The following is a 23,024-nucleotide window of genomic DNA, read 5'->3' as shown; positions in this document are numbered from 1 at the left end:
ACCAAGACAGACACACACACAGTAGCCTAGGCCTACACGGGGTCAGGATCGCCATTGTTACTGTCCCCCACCTCCACATCTCTTCCCAGGGGGAGGGCTTCAGGCAATAACTGGCATGGAGCGGTGACCTCCCATGATAACCATGCCCTCCTCTGGAACACCTGAAGGACCTTCCTGAGGCTCTTCTTGAGGAGGTATCACTCTTTTCAGAAGTACAGGATGTCCCCAAAAATGTATACACACTTCGAATAATTATTGATTCTTATGAGTTAAATCTAAAAAGAAGGAAACATCAATTGAGCTATCAGCTGTTAAGTGTGTACACATTTTGGGGGGACACCCTATATGTCCATGGTGGTTTGATTTGTTTCATTTTTTACCACATTTGCTTATAAGCAGAAAATCCACCATGTACATTTCTATTAATAAAAACCTTTTCGAGTTGGGATCCATGTTTGAACTATATATATCAATATATTATTGATTTCAGAGAGGAAGGGAGAGAGAGAGAGAGAGAGAAACATCAATGATGAAAGAGAATCATTGATTGGCTGCCTCCCACGCGTCCCCTACCAGGGATCAAGCCCACAACTCAGACATGTGCCCTGACTGGGAATCAAACCGTGACCTCCTGGTTCATAGGTCAGCTCTCAGCTACCGACCCACACCAGCTGGGCCCATGTTTGAAACTTTTTAAAGGAGCTTGTTGAGGTCTGCAAAAGTTTCTGCTAAACCCTTCACTGTGAAATCTCGCAGGGGTGGGCAAACTTTTTGACTCGAGGGCCACAGTGGGTTTTTAAACTGGACCGGAGGGCCGGAACAAAAGCATAAATGGAGTGTTTGTGTGAACTAATATAAATTCAAAGTAAAGGAGCGGAGGGGAGAGCAAGAGAACCCTCCGCTCTTTCGGCTCCGTGGGCCGGATAGAACAGCCGAACGGGCCGGATCCGGCCCGCGGGCCGTAGTTTGCCCACGGCTGCTCTAGGGGGTTCTTGTTTTTCTTCTGCAGTTTCTGCGATACCATAGAGAAGTTAAATAGGAGTAAACTCAGTCAATATATACCAAGGTGGACAGGTCTCAGAGGCATAATGTTAAATAAAAAAAGTAAGGTGTGAAAGTGAACTGTGTTATACGATATCATTTATTTATTAAATGCATAAAACAGAATTATTAATCATAACTAAATACATGTGTATATAAAAGTATAAAATACTTTTTAGTAAGTTAGGAAGTTAACAGCAGTCTTAATTAACAGTTTCCTCTGGGGAGGAAAAAAACGAGATATGAGACTTGGATGAGGTGATTAAGCATCCTGTGGTTTTGTAATGTAGTTCTGTAATGTTTTACTTTTAATTCCTTTTCAGCAAAGGAAATCAATATGACAGTGTTAATCATTAATTCTTGTGAGGTAGTGGTGGAATCTTTTTCTTTTCTCTCTCTCTCTCTCTTTTTTTTTAAAGGAAAGAAAAGGAGGTCAGAAATATTTGTTTGCCTGGGCAGAATTGGTCTACCATATTGGGATGCTATTAGATTTATTATATCCATAAAAAATCAGGAGTAAGATTATAAGAAAACTTCTAAAAACAAAATATTGTAGAGATTCCTATAATTCCTCACACTAAAAGGGTTCTATGCCATAAAAGCATTTTCATCTCACTTTTATTGCACAGTTTGCTTCAAGGAGCTGGTTTCAAGGCCAGAGGGGTGAGTGCAAAGGTTAGTAGGGGGGTTGCCCAGGCCTGACCGCTTCTTGCTGCCTGTGGGACCTTCAGTAAGGTGTTTAAGTGACCATCTCAAAGATGTGTTGTCTCACCTGTAAAATGGGCATCATCATGATCATGTTGTTAGGATCTAATGAGACAATCCATGTGAAATAGTAGGCATAGAGCCTGATGAAACATAGCAGCACTCCAAAAATGTCAAAAGGTATCTCAGATGGAAAAAGAAATAAAATGTTCTCAACTGGATAAAGCAGATACGTAATAACACTTTTGCTTTCCTTTGTACTGCACACTCTTTCGAGGTTTTTGTATTCGTGGTCTCTCTCCTCCTAACGTGACACTTTGAGCCAGAGAGCCAGTATCATTTATTTGCGTGTTACAGGGTGGAAGTGGGGTACCTGGAGACACCTGTGGAAACAGGAATGTTCCTCCATTCGAAGAGTTGACTGATATTTGAAAGCTTCTGTCTTGCAATGTTAATTGCCACAACTGATTTGGTGTGCACTAAGTAAAGAGTGCTTGGAAGAGCACAGAGTAAGTGCTCTGTAAGTATTAATTATTACTCATTGACTCTTCATACACCTCAGGAAGTGGGAATGATCGTTCTTTCCATTTTATAGAGGAGGAGGCTGAGGCTCCACAGGGTGGAGCTTTGCCCAAAGACTCCAGGCCCAAGTTGTTTTTTAATTATGTTTAGAGAGAGAGGAAAGGAGAAGGAGAGGTAAGGAGAGAGAGGGACGGGGCAGGGGGGAGAGAAAGAAACATCAGTGTGGAGAGAGAAACATAGATCCGCTGCCTCCTGCATGCCTCCTACTCGGCACTGAGCCTGCAACCCGGGCAGGTGCCCTGGTGGGGAATCAAACCGGCGACCTTTTGGTGCATGGGACGATGTTCAACCAACTGAGCCACACTGGCCAGGACAGGTTAAAGTTTTTTTCAGGCTCATTGCTATGGGGATGGCATGTTACAAATTACATCAAATTGATTCATAATCCTTGTTTCAAATTGGTTTATAGTGCACACTAATAGCTAGTAGCATAAATATACAATACAGACTAAAAGGGAACTTTGTTCACATTTGAGTGCTGGGAAACATTTTTTGTGTGTTTATATATTTGAGTCTGAGTTTTTCTGCCCTAGTTTAATACTTCTTCAAACAAAAAGCATCTCAGTTGTCTAATTTTCCTTTACTTGGCTTGTGCCCCCATTCAAGATGGGTATGAAAACATGACTCTTCTGGCCATCTGCTAGCCACAAACAGCTGCCTTTTCACCACGTTTACTCACTAATGTTTTCCCTAAAGGCAGGGACATAATCAAGTATTGACAATGTTAATCCAGAACAGCAGCTTCCAAGAACATGAGGAAGGAGGAAGTGAGATTTTCTACGAATGACGTCTATCTAGAAGTATTCTCAAATATTTAATCCTTATTAACAGATGTTCTTATCACATGACACTAAATTAGTTTAAGCATTTGCAACATTGCTAAGCTAATTTGTATGAGATTGTATAGAACAAAATAGTCTGGAAAATTTCAAGGGTACATACACTACCTGAATCAAGTTCTAAAACTCACCATTTACTTGGAGATTCTTAAATCACTTTTAGAGCTTAGTCCAAGGTGAATAGTACCCACATTTTTCAGCTGAGAAAAATAAAGTCCTCAAATATCAAGTAATTTGTCTTTAGTCGTGGGGAGAACTGGAAAAAGAAACAGAAAGAGAAACCAATTCTTAAAAATGTTCAACTCAGCTCAGTTTAACCATCTAGCTAGTCATAATTGTATTATGCTTCATGGTCTGTAGTTCTAAGTTGGCAAAGGGAATCATTTTTCAAAACTTAAAGAAAGCCCTGACCGGTTTGGCTCAGTGGATAGAGCGTCGGCCTGCGGACTCAAGGGTCCCAGGTTCGATTCAGGTCAAGGGCATGTACCTTGGTTGCGGGCACATACCCAGTAGGGAGTATGCAGGAGGCAGCTGATCGATGTTTCTAACTCTCTATCTTTCTCCCTTACTCTCTGTAAAAAATCAATAAAATATATTAAAAAAAAAAACTTAAAGAAAAATCTAAATGGTGCGGAAGTTAAAACCATCATAAGATTGTATAATTCATTTTGAACTCATGATCTGTAACTGCGAGGAATAGAGGAAATGCGAGGAAATGCGTGCGATAAATGGACCAGCCAGAAAGCCGGGGAAAAGTGCCTGGGGGTTCCTAGTGGCCTATCCGCGGCATTCTCCGCGGCGTAGCTGCCCGCTGGTTCTCCACGCCCGCCCGTGAGCTTGTGCAGAAGAACCAGCCCTCTTCACCGGAGGCCCGGCCAGGCGAACAGTGATGGTGCCGGTGGTTTTATTTCAGATTCTTCTCTGAATGGAAATGAAACTCATTCTGGTTGGAACTAGTTTGGCAAATTATTCTCCTTGCCAGGCAGGAACTGGTGGAATATGTACTAAGCTTTTGTTATTGACTACAACAAAATAGTGGTTCTCAGCTGGTGAATACCTTTTATAATTTATCTTTTTTATACTTGGTATCTTAAACCTTTTATTCTTAGTTTAAATTAAAATGGATATGTTTGTTACTACTGGTGATTCTTTAAGCTCTGTACACAATTCAGGTCTTAACAAGCCTTGACACAGCATGATCTTTGACCCAACTGCTGTCCTCCCCCCAAAATATGGGACACCCACTGCTACTGTAAAACTTTATAGCTCGTGGGACACAAAGGAAGCACTGCCTTTTTGTTTCTGGGTTTAAAAATACACGGACTTCAGTTAAAATAGCTAAATTTTAATGGCCAAGAGCCAGTGTAGAAATGGATTTTCCACTGTTCAAGAGGCCAAAATTTACAGGGGCGGTTTCTGTAGCTGAGCCTAAATAAAAAGAATTGAAGTGTATGTTGAACTTTCCAGCTTAAAAACTCTTGTGTTTTCTGTGAAGTTGATTGTACTCTCAAATCTTAAACTTTTTTTCTTCCAGTAGCATCATTTGGAGAGTGATTTATGCTTGATGCTAACTTTGGAAGTTCTCATTAATTCATTGTTTTTGACATTTTAAGATAGGAATTATATGTACACATTTTAAGAATTATATAAAGAAATCAAGTTACATTTTCCCCTTCTTTGGATATGCTGAACTATGAATCGTCTTGAGAAAGAACAAAGGTCCCGGCTTCTTTTGGTGACTTCTTGTTTGCCAGAGGACAGGCTTGGCTCTGTTTCAGTTTCCCTATATTCTTACCCTCCACACTCAGCCTCATAAGATTATTATAAGCATTTTAAGAGAGATCTTTGAAAAATTTTTTTATCTTTTCATTAGAAAGTAACCATTTTCTAATGAAGTTATTCGATTTTTAAATTATTGAAATTTCATGCATTGCTGATGGGAATGTAAAGTGGTATGGCCACTCTTATAAAGTTAAACATACACCTACCATAAGACACAGCAATTGAATGCCCAAGTGTTTATCTTAAGAGATATGGACATTTACATTCACACAAAAACCTGTATGTGATGGTCTGTATCAGGTTTATTTGAAATTGCCCAAAACTGGAAACCAACCCATATGATCAGTGGGTATAAGGATGAGCAAACTGTGATGCTTCCATACTGTGGAATACTACTGGCCAAAAAAAAAACAAAAAACGGAGTAAACTACTGATACACCCAACAACTTGGATGGTACTTACGGGCTTTGTGCCGAGTGAGAAAGCCAGTCTCAAAAGGTCACTTGGTTCCATTTATATAACATTTTCACAATGACAAAACTGTAGTGATTGAGATCAGTGGTTGCCAGGGGTTAGGACTGGGGAAGGGTGCGGCTCTGAAGTGGGTAGCATGAGCGAGATCTTTGTGTTGATGGAACAGTTCTGTATTATCACTATGGTGGTGATTTATACAAATCTGTACATGTGATACAATTTCATAGAATCAGTTCACCCCTTCAAAAAAAATGAGTGATATAAAACTGGTCAAGCCAAATAATGTCTACTGTTCAGTTTATCGTGTTGTGCCCATGTCAGTTTCCTGGTTTTGATAATGTGCTAGATAAGGCGCTATGGTTATATAAGTTGTTTTGGGGGGAAACATATATAAGAATTCCATGTACAATTTTTACAACTTCTTGTGAATCTTAAGCTTTTTCAAAATAAAAAGCTTGAAAACAAACCAAGGGAATTGAGGAAAGAGACGGAAGTAGCGGTTGTGGCTACAGGTCCCGTGTTCAGGTAGAAGGTTTACCATCTTGCAGACAGACTGGTGAGGGAGTCAGCACTGGCTGGGGCCCTCGTGGCTGCTGGTTGTGAAAGAGGCTTAAACAGCCAGCTGGCTTAAATAAAACAGGACAAGTGGACTTCCAGTGAAGCATGGTAGATAGACCGCCTGTGTTTTTCTACTCTTTTTTTTTTTTTTATGAGGATATGTTAAAATGAGGGCGAAAGAACTTTTAAAAAACACCTGTAAATCCATAGTATAGCCCAGCTGGTGTGGTTCAGTGGTTGAGCACCGACCTATGAGCCAGGAGGTCACGGTTCAATTCCTGGTTAGGGCACATGCCCAGGTTGCGGGCTCTGTCCCCAATAAGGGGCATGCAGGAGGCAGCAGCCGATCATTGATGTTTCTCTCTCTCTCCCTCTCCCTTCCTCTCTGAAATCAATAAAAACATATTATTTTTAAAAAAATCTGTAGTGTAGAGACCTGAAAAAGGAAATATCAGTTGATAAAAAGCCTAAAGAAATTTGGGTTGATAGAAAATGTGCAGAGGAGTAGTAACTGCCTTACAAGAACCTCAACAACCTGCAGGGGGAGTGTTGATGAGAGCTGAGCCATTCACTGGAGCACCCCAAGGCTGAGGAGCAGACCCCACAGAAGGGAGGGGACACACGGGGATGTAACAGGCATTCTACAAGATGGTTAAACTGCCAGGTTCCCTTCCCCACCCCAACCACCACTCCAACCAGTAGTGTCCTCTGCCTGCCAGACTGGAGATTTAATCTCAAAATATAGTGACTTGGAAATACCCACCAAGGTGGGGGGAGTAAAACTCAGAGCTGAAAACAGAGGAATTCAGTAAAAATCAGCTCAGTAAACTGTGGGATTCCCACCCCCCTTCCTGACTGGGAAAGCAGACCTGGTGATGGCCCTTCCCCCACCCAAGGACAGGGAATTAGAAACATCTCTGGAATGACCCTGTGGCCTCTGGCTACTGCTGCGTGGCCAGTTTGTCTACAGCCGACCTGTCAGTCACCCCACAGGAAGCCTGCTGGTCCACAGCCGCCCTGCATGCATCCCCACACTCACAAGCTTCCAGCCAGCACGTTAGGATTTACTCCCGAAGAACTGATCAGGGGTCACCAGGCAGTTGAGGAAACCCTCCAACACAAAAGACAGATGGATGGCAAGCAACGAGAAGAAATAAACAGGAAATAACATGGGGAACTGAAGGAAATACCCCCAAACTACAGTTTATTGAAATAAGAGACAAGATTGCCTCCATAAAACAAGAACAGGATAATAAAAAATAAATAGGAATTGTGAAAAAATAAATACATAAAGAGGAATAAAAAAAAAACTTGACAGAGCCCAAATTGAAAATATATCAAAATTTTAAAATCTAGTAGGAGAGTTGGAAGGAATGTAAAGTTGAGGATATCTGTCAGAACAAAAAGCGGAAAATCAGATAAAAAAGGACAAATTCTTAGAGTATAACTCCAGGATGTTTTTCAGACCTGAAGGATATAATTTCCTATATAGATTAGATAGGGCCTTTTGAGTGTTCAGTTAAATAAATGAAAAAAAGTTCTGAGAAAAACCATTATGTAGTGTCAGGACACAGGGAGGGAGGGATGAGGCAAAGGCTTCCAGAAATAAGTGCCCCCCCCCCCCCCCGAAAAAGTTAGATACTCGTAGAAAGGAAGAAGAAATGATAGCCAACTTCTCTATAGCAAAACTGGATATTAAAGATAGTGGAGCGTTATCTTACAAGTTCTAAGGGAAAGTCACTTTTGATCTATAATACTCTAGCTAGCAAAATGTCAATCAGATGTCAAGATAAAGATAGTTTCAGACACATGGGTACTCAAATTTACCTTTCACACATCCATTCTTAGGTCATTCTTGGAGAATGGTCTTCAGTAAGGAGGAATAAATGAAAGAGGAAGATGTGTGATCCAGTTTGTGAGCGGTCTAACGCGAAGGACCAGGAAGGACATGCAAGGGCAACAGCGGAGCAGGGACACTCAGGCCAGACTGGGCAAGAGGACGGGGCGTCCTTGGAGGAAGTTCTGGGGTGGGGGTGGGGCAGTGGGTGAAGGGAAGATTAGCTGACAACCTTGCGTATTTGAAAAATACTATTGATAGGCTTCTGCTAGATCCTACCGAGCATGTGGAAAAATGTAAGGTAGATACATAGAAAATTAAGCATGGGAGTGGGGAGGTGAGACAGTTGTTAATCCCACAAGAAACAAAAAGTCCATACCAGGAAAGGACTTTTGAAATGTAATCCTTGGTACATTTTTTGCTTTGTAGTGACCAATATTTACAAAGTAACAAAAAACCCTGATTATTGACTTAACAGGAAATTGTCATTGAACTATGTAGGAAGGATTGGGGAAAGGAGAGCCAGGTCCTCATCTACTCTAGCAGAGAGTCTGTAGTTACGGTCCAAAATTGAGAAATCAAGACTATTACTCAAAACTACGGCAGTAAATACAAGAATAACAGCTCTTGAGAGTTAAGTAAGGCCAGGCAGGGGTGGGGATAGGTGAGGCAGGGGCGGGGATAGGTGAGGCAGGTGTGGTTTTTCATAACCCTTTATCACTGTTTGATAAAATAAAAGTCGTGTTCTCCTAGCCCTGGCCAGGTAGCTCAGTTGGTTAGAGTGTCCCAGTACGCCAAGGTTGTGGGTTTGATCTCCAGTCAGGGCACATACAAGAAGCAACCAATGAAAGCATAAATAAGTGGAGCAACAAATCGGCATCTCTCTCTCTCAAATCAATCAATAAATAAACATTTTAAATATTTAAAAATAAAAGTTATGTTCCAGCCGGTGTGGCTCAGTGGTTGAATGTTGACCCATGAACTAAGAGGTTCCCGGTTCAATTCCTGGTCACGGCACATGCCCAGGTTGTGGCTCAGTCCTCAGTGGGGGGGGGGGGGGGGGGGGGGTGCAGGAGGCAGCCGATCAATGTCTCTCTTTCATCAATGTTTCTATCTATCCCTCTCCCTTCCTTTCTCTCTCAAAATCAATAAACATTAAAAAATAAAATAAAAGTTATGTTCTCTCTCTTCTAACCCATAACGGAGAACCTTTATATCCGAAATAGCATGTGTCAACTATCTGCCCCTTTGGCCGTTGCTTAGTTTTTCATTCTTTGTATTGCCTGGTCCTCTCCAAGTGTTGCACATTTCGGGAGAGGGCTGAAGAGACTTGAGTCGTGTGTCATATGGTGAAGCTCAGTGTTTGCAGGCGGAACAAAAGCCATTCAGTATTCAGTCACTGTATGGTCTGAGTCGAGTCGGAGTCCCCTGCGTATGATTTCTTACCTGCGCTTCAGATTTAGGGCATTTTACATTTAAACTAACATCTAAATAATTGCCTGTCTTACACCTGACATAGCATTTGTCTCCAAGTTTATGAAAAGTTGGCATCTGTAGAGATACAGCATCATGAAATCCGTGAGAGGGAACCATGTCTCCTGTCCACAGCTGTGCACAAGACCTCATGCACAGGAGTTACTCCAGAAGCACTTAGTAAATACCCTGACTACTGGGAGGAGGTGGGGGGGGGGGCAGTGACCACCTAGAAAGGAAGTGTCCTAGAGCTATCAGCAACGCTACCCCACACCCTCCCCTGTACTTAGGCAGAGTAAAAACACAGTCTCTTGGACATTTCTATCCAATTGATAGCCAAAACATTGCCTATATAATTAAATTCTGATCACGAGAATGACGACCATTGACCTACTTAAAACCAGGCGGCATCAGCTTCTGGGCTCACAGCCCCTGCAGGGTTCGCTTTGTAGAGGCAGCCTGTCCACTACTTGCTCCATTTACAAGTAGGTCCTAGGCAGCCCTTGGCAACTGGAGAACTGGCCTGGTACAGACACCTGACCAGGGTGAGCGCCCTGTTCATCAGTGCCCTTCACTGCCTTCAAGTCAACATTCCCGACTGGTAGACGGTCCTGTCGCTGCACAGTCTACCATACGTAGGTGTCCCAGGCTCTGTGTGATAACAGCATCTAAAGATGACTGGGCCTGCTGTTCACTTATTTTATTAATTTGTTTGTTCTGTTTGTTTTCCAGAATGTTATGGAACAGTTCAATCCGCGGCTACGAAATTTAATAAACCTAGGAAAAAATTATGAAAAAGCTGTTAATGGTAAGTCTGTCTATTTTCTGAATTTATAAATATAGAGCACATACAAAAGCCATTCAGGCCTGGCCAGCGTGGCTCAGTGGTTGAGCACAGACCTATGAACCAGGAGGTCACGGTTCCATTCCTGATCAGGGAACATGCCCAGGTGGCGGGCTTGACCCCCAGTATGGGGGTGCAGGAGGCAGCCGATCAATGATTCTCTCTCATCATTGATGTTTCTCTCTCTCCCTCTCCCTTCCTCTCTGAAATAAATAAAAAATATATTTTTTAAAAAGCCATTCAGTAAATATTTTACTTAATTATTTTTAGATGCTTGATATTAAATTTTTTTAAATATCTTTAAATTGGTAGAAATTATTTACAAATAATTTAATCTACAGGACTTTGCAATAATAGGATATTAGTATATTTGAAATGAGTACATTGAATAATAAACTACTATGAGTTATGTATTTTCTTTTCTTTTTTTTTGATTTGTTAATCCTCACCAAAGACATTTTTTCCATTGATTTCTCTTTCTTTCTTTCTTTCTTTTTCTTTTTTTTTTTAAGAGAGAGAGTGGAAGGGAGGGAGGGGGGGAGAGAGAGAGAAAAACTTCAGTGTGAGAGAGACACATAGATTGGTTGCCTCCTGCACGAGCCACAACTGGGGCCGAGGATCCAACCTGCAACCCAGGTGTTCGCCTTTGACCAGGAATCAAACCCACAACCCTCGGTGCTCTGGCCATGCTCTAACCACTTGTTCACACTGGCCAGAGCTGTTATGTAGTTTAATGATTAAATCATACTTTTTGACATGGTTCAGTCTTTGTCAATGCCAAAAACATGTTTTCTACTGTTTAAACCAAATTATTTATGATCTAATAACATTTAAAATGTATACTTAAAATATTGATGTTAGTATCCTGCAGCAAAGGAATTATTTTCCTTTTATTTATATAGAAGAATTTCTTGCCTTTGGGTATATCCCTTTTGATGATTATGTGAGAAGTTAAACATTTAGCCTAAATGGAAAAACATCTAAATTAAAAATTGAACTTAGATTCTCAATTTATAATGAGTGCTTTCTTCAAAATGAATGTGAGCACTCTCTCTGAGAACCAGTTTGTCTGCTAGTTTGAAGAGATTTCATTTGAGGAACTGGCATGCATTTTCCTGCTAAAAGGTGAATGTTGTCAGTGATCACCTTAAAAACTGGAGGTGCTAACAAACACCAAATTCTAACCTGGTCAGAACAGTTTTCCCTTGGTAGCAATCATCACCCCCAAAATACTCAGACCCCGGTTTCACCCTCTGGCATGGTTCATTAAGACCCCCAAGGAGCATAAATAGAACACTCAGTTTCTAATGGTTAGATTTGAAAGACTTCAGATATAGCTCTTATTTTTCTCTTTCACCATGCCCCACCTTTGGGTGCTTCCTGCTGGTATTTTGAAAATAAACCTGTGGCCTCACACACTTTCCACATGAGCATGCCCCAGGTAATGGGGTGTGCTGACTAGACTTTTGGTGATGGGTGCCCCGTTGTTGTAGTCGCTGGAGAAGTAGACTGCTTATTTACTTCTGCATCTCTGTGCTGTTTGCCGGATGTTTCCAGCATCAGGAAGTGCACAGGCCTGGGACTTGTTCCCTCCCCTCCAGCAGTATCGGTGACTCCGGTGACTTCTGCAGGTGCCCCTCCCTCCTTCAAAGAGCAGGACCTTGCACAGCTGGCTCTCCCTTGGTGACTGCGTAGTCACAAGGCTGCAAAGTCATTGCTGGAGAGGCCCCTGTGAAAGGGATCACCGGGACCTGCAGTGATTTTCCTTCCAGCATTTGCTGCCTCAGATAGTTTTATAAGGTGACTCAGGGAATAAGCTGCAGCTTAGCCTCCTGCTAAAGAGGCTTCTCCCCAAAGGGCTCGTCACTTTAACACCTTCTGGGGACTATTCCACACTCTGAAGGTGTTTCCAGAATTTATTCAGGCTTTGCTGAAGTCCTTGAGATATTTAGATAAATTTGTAGTCTTTGGTAAGAATTTTTACTATATTGAAGAGGCCAGATGTGCAGTCAGCAGTTCAGTTATAACTCAGGATAACATGCGCAGCTAATGACAAGCACAGGATGAGCAGGTAGGAGCTGAGCTAGCAGATAGATATTAGGTTTTAGTAGGCAGGTGGCTGCATAGAGCACTTCAGGCAGAAAAGACAGTATCCAAGCCAGACCTGGGATCCACGCTGGCATGGGTACGACAACCATAGCTTATTATTTCTCATGGTTCTATAAAGGCAGTGCAGTGCTCTGGGCCCCTCAGGCTCACTCCTGCAGCTACAGTCACCTGGACTAGGCTGTGGGCTCACTCCCTCCTACAAGAGTGCAGGCCCCTGTGGGAGTTACACTAGCTGGTCCCCCATTGGCCAAAGCAAGTCACCCATCAGTGTGTAGAGGACTATACAGGCTGGGAATTCTGGGAGGTGTGATTTTTTTTGAAGGCCATCACTTAAAAATCTATGATGAACTCTGGACCGTCGGCTTAACTCTTGAGCAATGGGAGGCCCATAAAGGTTTTTGAGCGAAACTGTAACCTAATGAAATCATATTTTAAGGAAAAATCTTCTGGTAGAAGTATGTAGATTAGATTGATGAAGTAGTTGGCCAACCACTAAAATAGCACTGATATGAGAGTGATGTCAGTATCATGGCAGAGTAAGAAGACTCCATTGTTTCTCCCCTTCAATTTACAAGTCAGACAACTATAACTCCACAAAGAATCCCCCGTTCAGCACACAGACACATCTGAAAGAGCCACATATTGGGACATCTCCAGGTGGGTATACTGGAGGCATGACAGGAGGAAGGATAGGGACGGTAGCCTCAGACCAAGTTCGACACCCACCGCTGCGTAGGCTAGTGTGGTAGCGGGGAGAGGAGCTGAGCTGCAGTTTAAGAAGGACAGAAGCAGTTTTCCTCCCTGGAAAGGCATCTCCTTTCCCTGTTCCCCATCATAGCAGACCCAGGTAGAGGTGTCTGGGAAGTGGGGGGCCAACAGCCCTAACTGGACCGGTGGAGCAGAACTACTAGATCACAGACTTGCCTCCTTTCCCCCACACCCTGATGAAGCCCAGTAATGCCAAAAACACAGCAGAAACAGGAGGTAGCTCTGAGCGTTCACAAAACCATTCCCCTATCACAGTGGAGGTGCTTCATAACCAAGATGAGCTGGTCACAGAGAGGACACCTAGGATCCCAGAGGTGCAAACAGTGCAATGGAAAACATAAACTTGCAATGTAGCACCACCTACTGGAAAACAACGAAAGCACCCTACCTATCAACTGGCTGAATTGTTGAGAGCAAAACAGTATCTAAGGAGAGCATTACCCCAAAGAAATAGTCCACAAAGAAATGTCTCCTGCCAAAACCAGTTTGGCTCAGTGGATAGAGCGTCGGCCTGCGGACTGAGGGGTCCCGGGTTCGATTCCGGTCAAGGGCATGTACCTGGGTTGCGGGCACATCCCCAGTGGGGGGTGTGCAGGAGGCAGCTGATTGATGTTTCTCTCTCATCGATGTTTCTAGCTCTCTATCCCTCTCCCTTCCTCTCTGTAAAATACCAATAAAATATGTTTAAAAAAAAAAAAAAAAGAAATGTCTCCAGGTCACTCCCCTTCATGAAGCAGTATGAATCCTTGCATACTGCTTGATGGGCAGAGAAATAGTCCATTAAGCACCATGAACAACCAAGGTACATGGAAGAATAGAAAGAAAATGAAAAGTGAAATAAAATCAAAGTCATGGAAGACAGTGATGTAAGTAACAGAGAATTCAAGATTGCAGTTATGGGTCTAGCTGGTTTGGATCCATGGATAGAGCATCGGCCTGTGGACTGAAGGGTCCCAAGTTCAATTACAGTCAAAGGCACATACCTTGGTTGCAGGCTTGATTCCTGCCCCTGATCAGGGCATGTGCAGGAGGCAACCAATTGATGTATCTTTCTCACATTGATGTTTCTCTCTCTGTCTCTCTCCCTCCCTTCTACTCTCTCTAAAAATCGATGGAAAAATTTCCTTGGGTGAGGATTAACAAAAAAAAAAAAAAAAGAAGAAGAAGAAGATTGTAGTTATGAAGAAACTCAAGGATATACAAGAAAACTCAGAAAGGTAGTTTACTGAACTCAGGAATAACGTTAATGAACAAAAGGGTACTTGACCAAAGAGATTGAAATTATAAAAAAGAACCACACAGAAATTCTGGAGCTGAATAAATGAAATGAAGAATATATTAGAGAGCATTGGAAATAGAGCAGTCCAGATGGAAGAGAGAATTAGCAAACTCAAAGATAGAAACCTAATAGTGACCCAGGAGAAAGAAGAGAGAACTAAGAGTTTAAGAAAAGGAAAGAACTCTAGGAGAACTATCTGACTTCACTGGACAGAGCAACCTAAGGATAATAGGTGTATCAGAAGGAGGAGAGAGGGAGAAGAGAACAGTCTGCTCAAGCTGCAAGATCACAATCAATATACAAAACCTGTTGTGTTCCTATATACTCACAACAGAATATGAGAAAGAGAAATGAAGAAGAGAATCCCATTTACAACTGCAACATAAGGATAAAATACCTGGGAATAAACTTAACAGAGAAGGTGAAGGATCTGTACAATACATTGTTAAAAGAAATTGAAGGCACAAAGAAATGGAAAGATGATCCGTGTTCATTGGTTAGAAGGATTAACATTGTTAAGGTGGCCCTGACTGGTTTGGCTCAGTGGATAGAGTGTCGACCTTCGGACTCAAGGGTCCCAGGTTTGATTCCGGTCAAGGGCATGTACCTTGGTTGCGGGCACATCCCCGGGGGGCGGGAGGGTGGTGTGCAGGAGGCGGCTGATCCATGTTTCTCTCTCATCGATGTTTCTGACTCTCTATCCCTCTCCCTTCCTCTCTGTAATAAATCAATAAAATATATATATTTTTAAAAAACATTGTTAAAGTGGCCATATTACCTAGTCTAATATACAGACTTAATGCAATCCCCATCAAAATCCCAATGACATTTTTTGCAGAAATAGAACAAAAAATACTCAGATTACCCTAGCCGGATTTGGCTCAATGGATAGAGCGTCGGACTGCGGACTGAAGGGTCCCAGGTTTGATTCCGGTCAAGGGTACATGCCTGGCTTGCGGGCTTGATCCCCAGTAGGGGGTGTGCAGGAGGCAGCCGATAAATAATTCTCTCTCATCATTGATGTTTCTACCTCTCTCTCCTTCTCCCTTCCTTTCTGAAATCAATAAAAATATATTTAAAACAACAACAACAACTCAGATTTGTCTGGAGCCACAAAAGACCTCGAATAGCCAAAGCAATACTGAGAAAAAAAGAACAAAGCTGGAGGCATCCAACCTCCCTAACTTCAAACTATACTACAAAGCTAAAATGATCAAAACACTCTGGTATTGGCAAAAAAAAAACCCAACAGACCCACAGACCAATGGAACAGACTTGAGAGTCCAGAAATAAACCCAGGCATATATAAGAAACTAATTTTCAACAAAGGAGCCAAAAACATACCTTGGAAAAAAGGAAAGTCTCTTCAATAAATGGTGTTAGGAAAACTGGAAGGCCACATGCAAAAGAATGAAATTATGCCGTTATCTGACACTATATTAAAATTTTTTAACTAAAAATAATTTAAAAGACCTGAGACAATAAAATACATAGAAGAAAACTTAGGCACTGAATTTATGGAACTTGGTCTCAGAGGGTTTTTGTGTGTGTGTGTGTGAACTTGACTCCAAAGACAAGGGAAGTAAAAGAAAAATATTAATGAGTGGAACTACATCAAACTAAAAAGCTTCTGCATAGCAAAAGAAACAGTCAACAAAACTAGAAGGCAGCCAGCCGTTTGGGAGATCTTTTCAAACGATATCCAAAATATATAAAGAACTCCTGCAACTCAACAACAATAAAAAATAATTTAATTTAAAAGTGGGCAGAGGATCTGAATAGACACTTTTCCAAGGAAGACAACAGATATAGGAAGAGACACTCAACATTACTAGATATAAGAGAAATGTAAATCAAAATACAATGAGATACCATCTCACATCTTTTAGAATGGTGATTATCAGTAAAATAAGAAACAAGTGTTGGGGAGGACATGGAAAAAAGGGAACCCTTGTATACTGCTGATGGGAATATAAATTGGTGCAGCTACTATGGAAAATAGAGGTCCCCCCGAAAATTAAGAATAGAACTACCATATGACCCAGCAACCCCTATTCTAGGTATCTACTCCCCAAAATTTGAAAACACTTATTTGTAAAGATGTGTGTGCCTCTATATTTATTGTAGCATTATTCATAATAGCTAAGACACGGAATCAACCTGAGTATCTTTTGAAGATGATTGAATAAAGGAGATGTGGTACATATATACAATGGAATACTACTCAGCCATAAAATGAAATATTGCCATTTGCAAAAACATGGATGGGTCTTGAGAATATTATGCTAAGTGAAATAAGTCAGATGAAAAAGGGGAAGAACCATATGATGTTACTCATGTGGGATATAAATAAAAACAACAACAAACAAACTCATAGATACAACAGAATGGTGGTTACCAGAGCGGAAGTAGGAGAGGGGAGGTCAAAGAGGGCAAAGGGGTTAAAAAACACCTGGTGACTAGGAGGCTAGTCACTTCAGGTGGTGAGCACACAATATTAAAAAGTTGTAGACCTGCAGTTTATATAATGTTATTAACCCCCAAAGTTTAAATACATAAAGTAGAACTAATATTCTTCACTCCTTAAAACAATAAGTGGTAGAAAATCTCTTAATATGTTCACAGAGGAAACCAAAATTATGAAAATGTTTTATTCCTTATTCTGGATAAACTATACAATTTTTAAAGTTAATTCAACTTTATCGTAAAGTCAAGGCTATTTTACTAGAATAAGAAGGCTAAATAGTTTTAAGCATAAGTGAACAGAAGATGAAAATTTTCATTTCCATGTGTGGGTTCAGACCACAATTTTTGTTTTAAGTGTTGTATAACCCTGTATACCATTCTCCCACACATTTGCGTCTCAGCTTATCAGCACCTCACCATTTAAAATATCTGTGCTAAGATATCGTCTATATTAACGTGACAGTTTGCTGGCGACGAGCTTGTTTTTAGGTGGAGTCATCCCTTTTTCAGTTCTGAGGCCAAAGAATCGAAAACACCGTAATTCCGAGCTGAGGAAGTGAAGTGCCCTAGCTGGCATTGTGCGCACGCCCTCTGCCTTGCCACTGACCTTGGGAAGGACCCAGAATGTCTCCAGTCCACTCCCCTTCATGAAACAGGGCGATAACATCACCAGCCCATGTGTTAACGTTGTCGGCTAGAACAACTCAAGCAATGACTTGTTCTTCCTTATGTTTCTACTTTAAGGTCATCCTCAGTCTTGTGAAATAACTGTATGGTAGAACATTATGTTTTCTAAACTTGTATACATAGATAGTAAAAGCTGCAACTTCTTTTTTTAATTTATCTTTATTGTTGAAAGTATTACGGATGTCCCCTCTTCCCCCGCAGTGACCTCCAGCCCTCCTCCCCGCCCCAGGCCTGTCTGTGTCCGTGGGTCAGGCATATATGCACATAATGTTTATGTTAGGAATACATCGTTCCTGGAACTGGCATCAGGAGGGGGCAGGGCCTCCTCTAGACTTCCAGTGCCTGCTGGGATGTTCCCTGGGGCTGCTTGTAGGCAAGGGTCTCATGGTGCTGTCAGTGGTGGGGCCTCTGCCCGGCACAGCTATCGGGCACACGTCCTACCTTCCCGGAGCCAAAGGGATGCGAGATGCTTGGAAGAAAACCTCTGTGTCGCTTCCTCCTTTTCTCGTCTAAATGATGATTTTGTGTGTCACCTTCCCTGTCTAGCTATGATCCTGGCGGGGAAAGCCTACTACGACGGAGTGGCCAAGATTGGTGAGATTGCCACCGGGTCCCCTGTGTCGACAGAGCTGGGTGAGCTGATCGTCATTAATGTAAACCTGGCTCGAGGAGCGGTTTCGGGTCTTCATCCTGCAAATGCTAGTCAGACGCACGAATGGTGCAAATCCAGGACTAGACAGGAGAGCTGCCCAGCACCCAGTGTGGCCTCTTCGGGAATGATCGAGTTCACTGGTGTGTCCAAGGTGGAGGCTTAGTTAGAGGGCAGGCCGAAGCCGGTGCCCTGCTCCCTGCTCCTGAGGAATTGGGCTTCTGCCCCTGAGGCGTGGGCTCAGCCCTTCCCCCGAAGCCCAGAGCCCAGGGAGCTTTGACCTACATTCTCAACGGAAGGAGCTGGGCGGGTTCTGGTCTGGCGGGAGGGTTTCCTGTGACTCACCTAGCAGAGAGGCAGCCCTTTGCGTTCTGTTCTTGGCTCTCGCTGCTTCCACAGTTGCTCTCAGTTGTGATTTTTCCGGTCTTGCTGGTATGAATTGGTCTCCTGTGCACACGCGGAGGGCAGCCACACCCTCGGTGGTGCCAGCTGCCAAGGGAATCTATCTGGGTTTCTATTTACAGAGCCAGTTCTTCCTGGGCCATCTCCTAAGGGGGGGTCACTAGCCCCACACATAACCATCAGTTTTAAGACTTGTTGAATATGTTTTATTTTATAAAGGGTAAAATTTTTGGCTTAATGCTCTAATTTGGAAGGTTGAGAAAGCCAGAGGGAACAATTGGTAAAGTGTGTGCCTGATGAAAGAAAAGGGCGTCTGTCTCCCGTTAAAGGTGGGAAGGGAAGCAGAGAGCATACGCTTTAAAGTTCACGTAACGCACACCATTTCTACGTCAGGTGTCTCAAGGGTTTGCAGCATTGCTTGGAAAACACCGTAAAAGTGGAGGAACAAATCTGAGGTGTGGTGACAGGGCTGCTGGCTGTGAAGAGGGTCTGGTGGGTGCTCGTTAACATTCTCTGACTTAAAAATTAGGTTTTGTACTTGCGGCATTTATTGTCTTAGAAGCTGGAGATGAAGCCTAAGCCTGAAGTGGTGCTGTGTGATGAACAAGTCAGTACTGTATTTAACAGAACCAGTTACACACAGAAAATTTTCAAAACCCTCCCTGACTTGGGTTCTGTTGGCTCTGTAGGTTCTGGCGAGGTCTGAACTAGAGTAACTCTGTCTTGAGCAGGGTCAGTGTAATAAACTATACACTGGGACATGGAGGGATGCCTGCAATGTTTATAGGGTTCCAAAATATAGGACTAAATGAAAAAGAAACATCCTATGTGGGGGAAACATGCATGACCCTACATTAAAACTCAGGATGCTCTGACTCATCGTCGCTCAGTTTGCCGATTTTGTTTTATGGTTCTGGCCACTGTTTAAATAAGACTTCTGTTCCACACCTTGTTTTATTCAGCTGTGAGTTCATAATGTTGAATCAGCTATTTCCACAGCAACCGTGTTGTTATGAACACGGGCTTACATAAAACTTCCATCCCAGTAAGGAAAGTATGTTGCATTGGTGGAGTTTCATGTGGATATGTGTTTTATTCAGAGGGAATGGAAGTAACTTTCGTTGTGTTATTTTTGTTTTAAGTTGTCCTGCTTATATTTATCTCATGTGGTTATTAATTTCCTATTCATTTATATCAACTCCATGGTAAAGTTTTGTCCTAGTAAGAGTTGCTTTTGGAGGCCTAATATTTTTTATTTGCTTAGTTTATTTTGTTGTTAGTTTAGAATAAAATACTACCCTATATCTGTTTAAATTCTCTGTATGGAAGTGTAGTGGACAATTCATAGGAAAAAGAGAAAGACCTAAGTTAGATTGTATTTTTCTCACTTTTCAAGAAGATTTTATTGACATCCTTTTCTCCAAAGAAAAAGCAGTTCCTTATCACCTGCTATCTAAGCGCTTGGGTTTATTAGGCATGAGCATTGAGATCCTAGCAACCACAGCCGTGTAAGAAGCTCGAGAGCTCAGCCATCTTGCCTTGTTGGGAGCAATGAGCAAACAACAAAAAGCCAGAAACCAGAGGTCTGTAGTCAGGATTGGGCAGGTAAAATATATCTAAACCCCTTGTTTGATTGGTATGTGACAAGTCATGTGCCTCGGGTTGTCAGGGTGTGTGCCTGCGGTCACATACATAAGTCAAAGAACTGGACTCATTTAAAAGAGGAAACTGAGCCCTAGCTGGTTTGGCTCAGTGGATAGAGTGTCAGCCCTCGAACTGAAGGGTCCCGTGTTCGATTCTGGTCAAGGGGCACGTACCTCGGTTACAGGCTCAATCCCTGGCCCAGGTCAGGGCTCACACGGGAGGCAACCAAATGATGTGTCTCTCTCACATCAATGTTTCTCTCTATCTCCCCCCCTCCACTCTCTTTAAAAATTAATGGAAAAATATCCTCGGGTGAGGATTAACAAAAAATAAAATAATAATAAAAGAGGAAACTGAAATGCATGCAAAACTTCCAGTTTTGTCCCTAGATCAAACAACACTTATTTTTAAAAACTTAGAAAATATTGAAAAGGTAGAGAGGAAAAACAAATGGTCAGTGGGAAATGTTTTGGCAAAATATTTAAAAGAAACTTTGAACCTGTTTTAGCATCTTTAAAGCATACAAAAATAAAACTTGTTTTCACTTATTTCTCAAGGAATAACAGGAGACTTTCTTTGGGGAGTTGGGGAGTTTGCTTTGAGGTCCTTAGAGCTCACCATTACATAAATTTAGACTGTTATTTTGTTCCCATTTAGCCAGCTATTACATTATTTTGAATTTGAATCACTTATTAAATTGTTTGGGCCAGTTTCTTAAATTGGGCGCAAAACAGAAGATTTTTGTCCCCTCCCCACAAGGGAACATAAAAAAAATCATAGATTTTCTTTTGTTATTGGTAGAATGTTTATAGGTCATGCAGTTTAAAAATATATATATTTATTACAGTTTTGCCTTGTTGATACTCAAAATTCAACTTGATGATCTTAGGTCTTAAAAATAAGAGCAGGGAAAAATCTGAAATATTTTAAAAGAAGTGTTATGAATTCACAAAAATATTAATATATTCCTAAGGTTTAGATACAGGAATTCATACCGGAGTTGATGAGAGAGCTAAGTTGAGCCAGAGCAGTTATTATTGACCCACACCACTTATCTTTTCATTGCAAGTTTGACTCACTTTAAAGAGATTAAAATCGATCCCACAAAAATAGAAAACAATTAACAGGGAATTTATTTTATTTGGTGAGCACAGCACCTGCTAAGTGCCAGGCACTGCTCTGAGCACCTTGCAGATACTGACTCCTGTCCTCATCACACAGCCCTCTGAAGTACCTGCTATTGTTTCCATTTTACAGGGGAGGAAGCAGGGCCTCAAAGGGAGTAACTGCTGAGGTCACCCAGCTGGTTAATGGCTAGTTAATTAGATGCAGGCAGTCTGCCAGCTGTGTGGCCTAGCGTGTCGACTTAATTGTGTATATGTCCAAAGTTGTGCTTTTTCTGACGTGCTTTATTTTGAGGCAGTGAAGCTGACCCTGCCCAGTGTGGCTCAGCAGGTAAAAGGCTGTGTTAAATAGCCCACCACCGTATGGTCTGAAACTGACCCGACATGTGTAAGTCTGTATTTTGTGATTCCTTAAGACATAGTCAGGAGCGCTAAGAAAAGCGTTCCTTCTCTCAGCGTTGAAGTAACTACATGTGGAAATGATGCTCTACACTTAGTAAAAGGGATTACAGATGTAAAAGCTAAGCTGTCGAGTCAAGGTGCCTCAGTTTCACATCTGGTGCCTCCTGAGTGGAACTTGCTACATCGCTGCCCGTGTTTCATTACGCTTCATTGTACCTGCCCGTTCTCGTAACGCTTCGAATTTTGCAGCGTGTGCAGAGCAAATTGTCTTGTTTAAACCCAATTTTCACAATGGTCTTTTCTTCTTGAAGGATATTGTGTGGCCTATCAACTCAGGATGGGAGAATGTAGCGGCCTTGTTCTCACGCTCTCAGCCATAGCCAGGAACAGCCGCTCAGGGGTCCAAGCAGCCACCCAGGCCGCAGGGAGGGGTGTTGGCCCAGGGGACCCAGGGGGTGCCGCCTCACCACCGCCACCACCAGTGTTCACGAGAGCCACTCACTCGCATCCTCTTACAGACGGGCGGTTCCTACTGTGGCACTGTGCTGGCCTCAAAGTGTGTGTCAGAAACAAAACCACCAAGTTCTGACACACAAACCAGGCAAGGCAAGAAAGGTGACTCAGGTCTGATGCACAGGAAACCGCAAAGGGAGGCGGCCCCTGTGACAGGCTGAGGAAGGAGGACAAGGGCGAGGGGCCCGGAAGACGGGTGTGGATAGCATCGTGACATGAGGGAGGCCTGGCCTGGTGCACGTGCCCAAGCCCGTGGTGATAGCACAGTGGAGAGTGACAGCCATGGCTGGTGACGTTCTGAAAGTTTGGGGTGGCTGCACTTCCTCTGGTGCTCTTTCCGGTAAAAGTATTAAAAAGTAAGGATGCCAACAAGCCCGTGAAAAGATGCTCAGCATCATCAGCCACTAGGGAAATGCACGTCGTAAGCACAATGAGATTCCAGTTCACATCCAGCACAGCGACTGTCGTTAAAGAGGCAGTGGTAACAGTGTTGGCAGAGATGGGTCGAGTCCTCACGCATTGCCGGCGGGCACGTAAAATGGAGCAGCTGCCGCAGAAAAGAGCCAGTTCCTCCATTTAAAGTTACCACAGGACCCAGCAATGCCATTTCTTAGAATGATTCCAGAGATACGACGCCTGTGCCCACACAGAACCTGGGCAGCACTATTCACAACAGCCAGAGGCGGAAACGCCGCACCCGCCCAGCAGCTGGTGGACAGACAGCACACGGCCCAGCCACACGTGGGACTGCAGTCAGTAATAAGAAAACGACGCACAGACCCGCACCCCGGCATGCTCAGTGCAAGCAGGCAGGTGAAAGGCCACACCGTGTGTGACTCCGTGTAT

The 23,024-nt window shown here is 42.7% G+C and overlaps 1 protein-coding gene across 2 annotated transcripts in view; it reads left to right on the top strand.

Moving 5' to 3' along the window:
- The window catches only part of BAIAP2L1 (BAR/IMD domain containing adaptor protein 2 like 1), a gene marked incomplete at its 5' end in the record, with an annotated part of 76,778 nt that overhangs the window by 16,235 nt on the left and 37,519 nt on the right, over positions 1 to 23,024 (top strand). For both annotated transcript variants that reach the window (XM_080677039.1, XM_080677038.1), the window contains 2 exons: positions 10,024 to 10,099; positions 17,991 to 18,077. In XM_080677039.1, coding sequence (XP_080533165.1) covers positions 10,024 to 10,099; positions 17,991 to 18,077 — 163 coding nt within the window. The remainder of the gene's footprint in view (positions 1 to 10,023; positions 10,100 to 17,990; positions 18,078 to 23,024) is intronic.

The sequence above is a fragment of the Plecotus auritus genome (genome assembly GCF_963455305.1).
Source record: "Plecotus auritus genome assembly, chromosome: 6".
Taxonomy (NCBI): domain Eukaryota; kingdom Metazoa; phylum Chordata; class Mammalia; order Chiroptera; family Vespertilionidae; genus Plecotus; species Plecotus auritus.
Note: the sequence above shows the minus strand (reverse complement) of the source record. Positions and strands in the feature narration are given on the sequence as shown.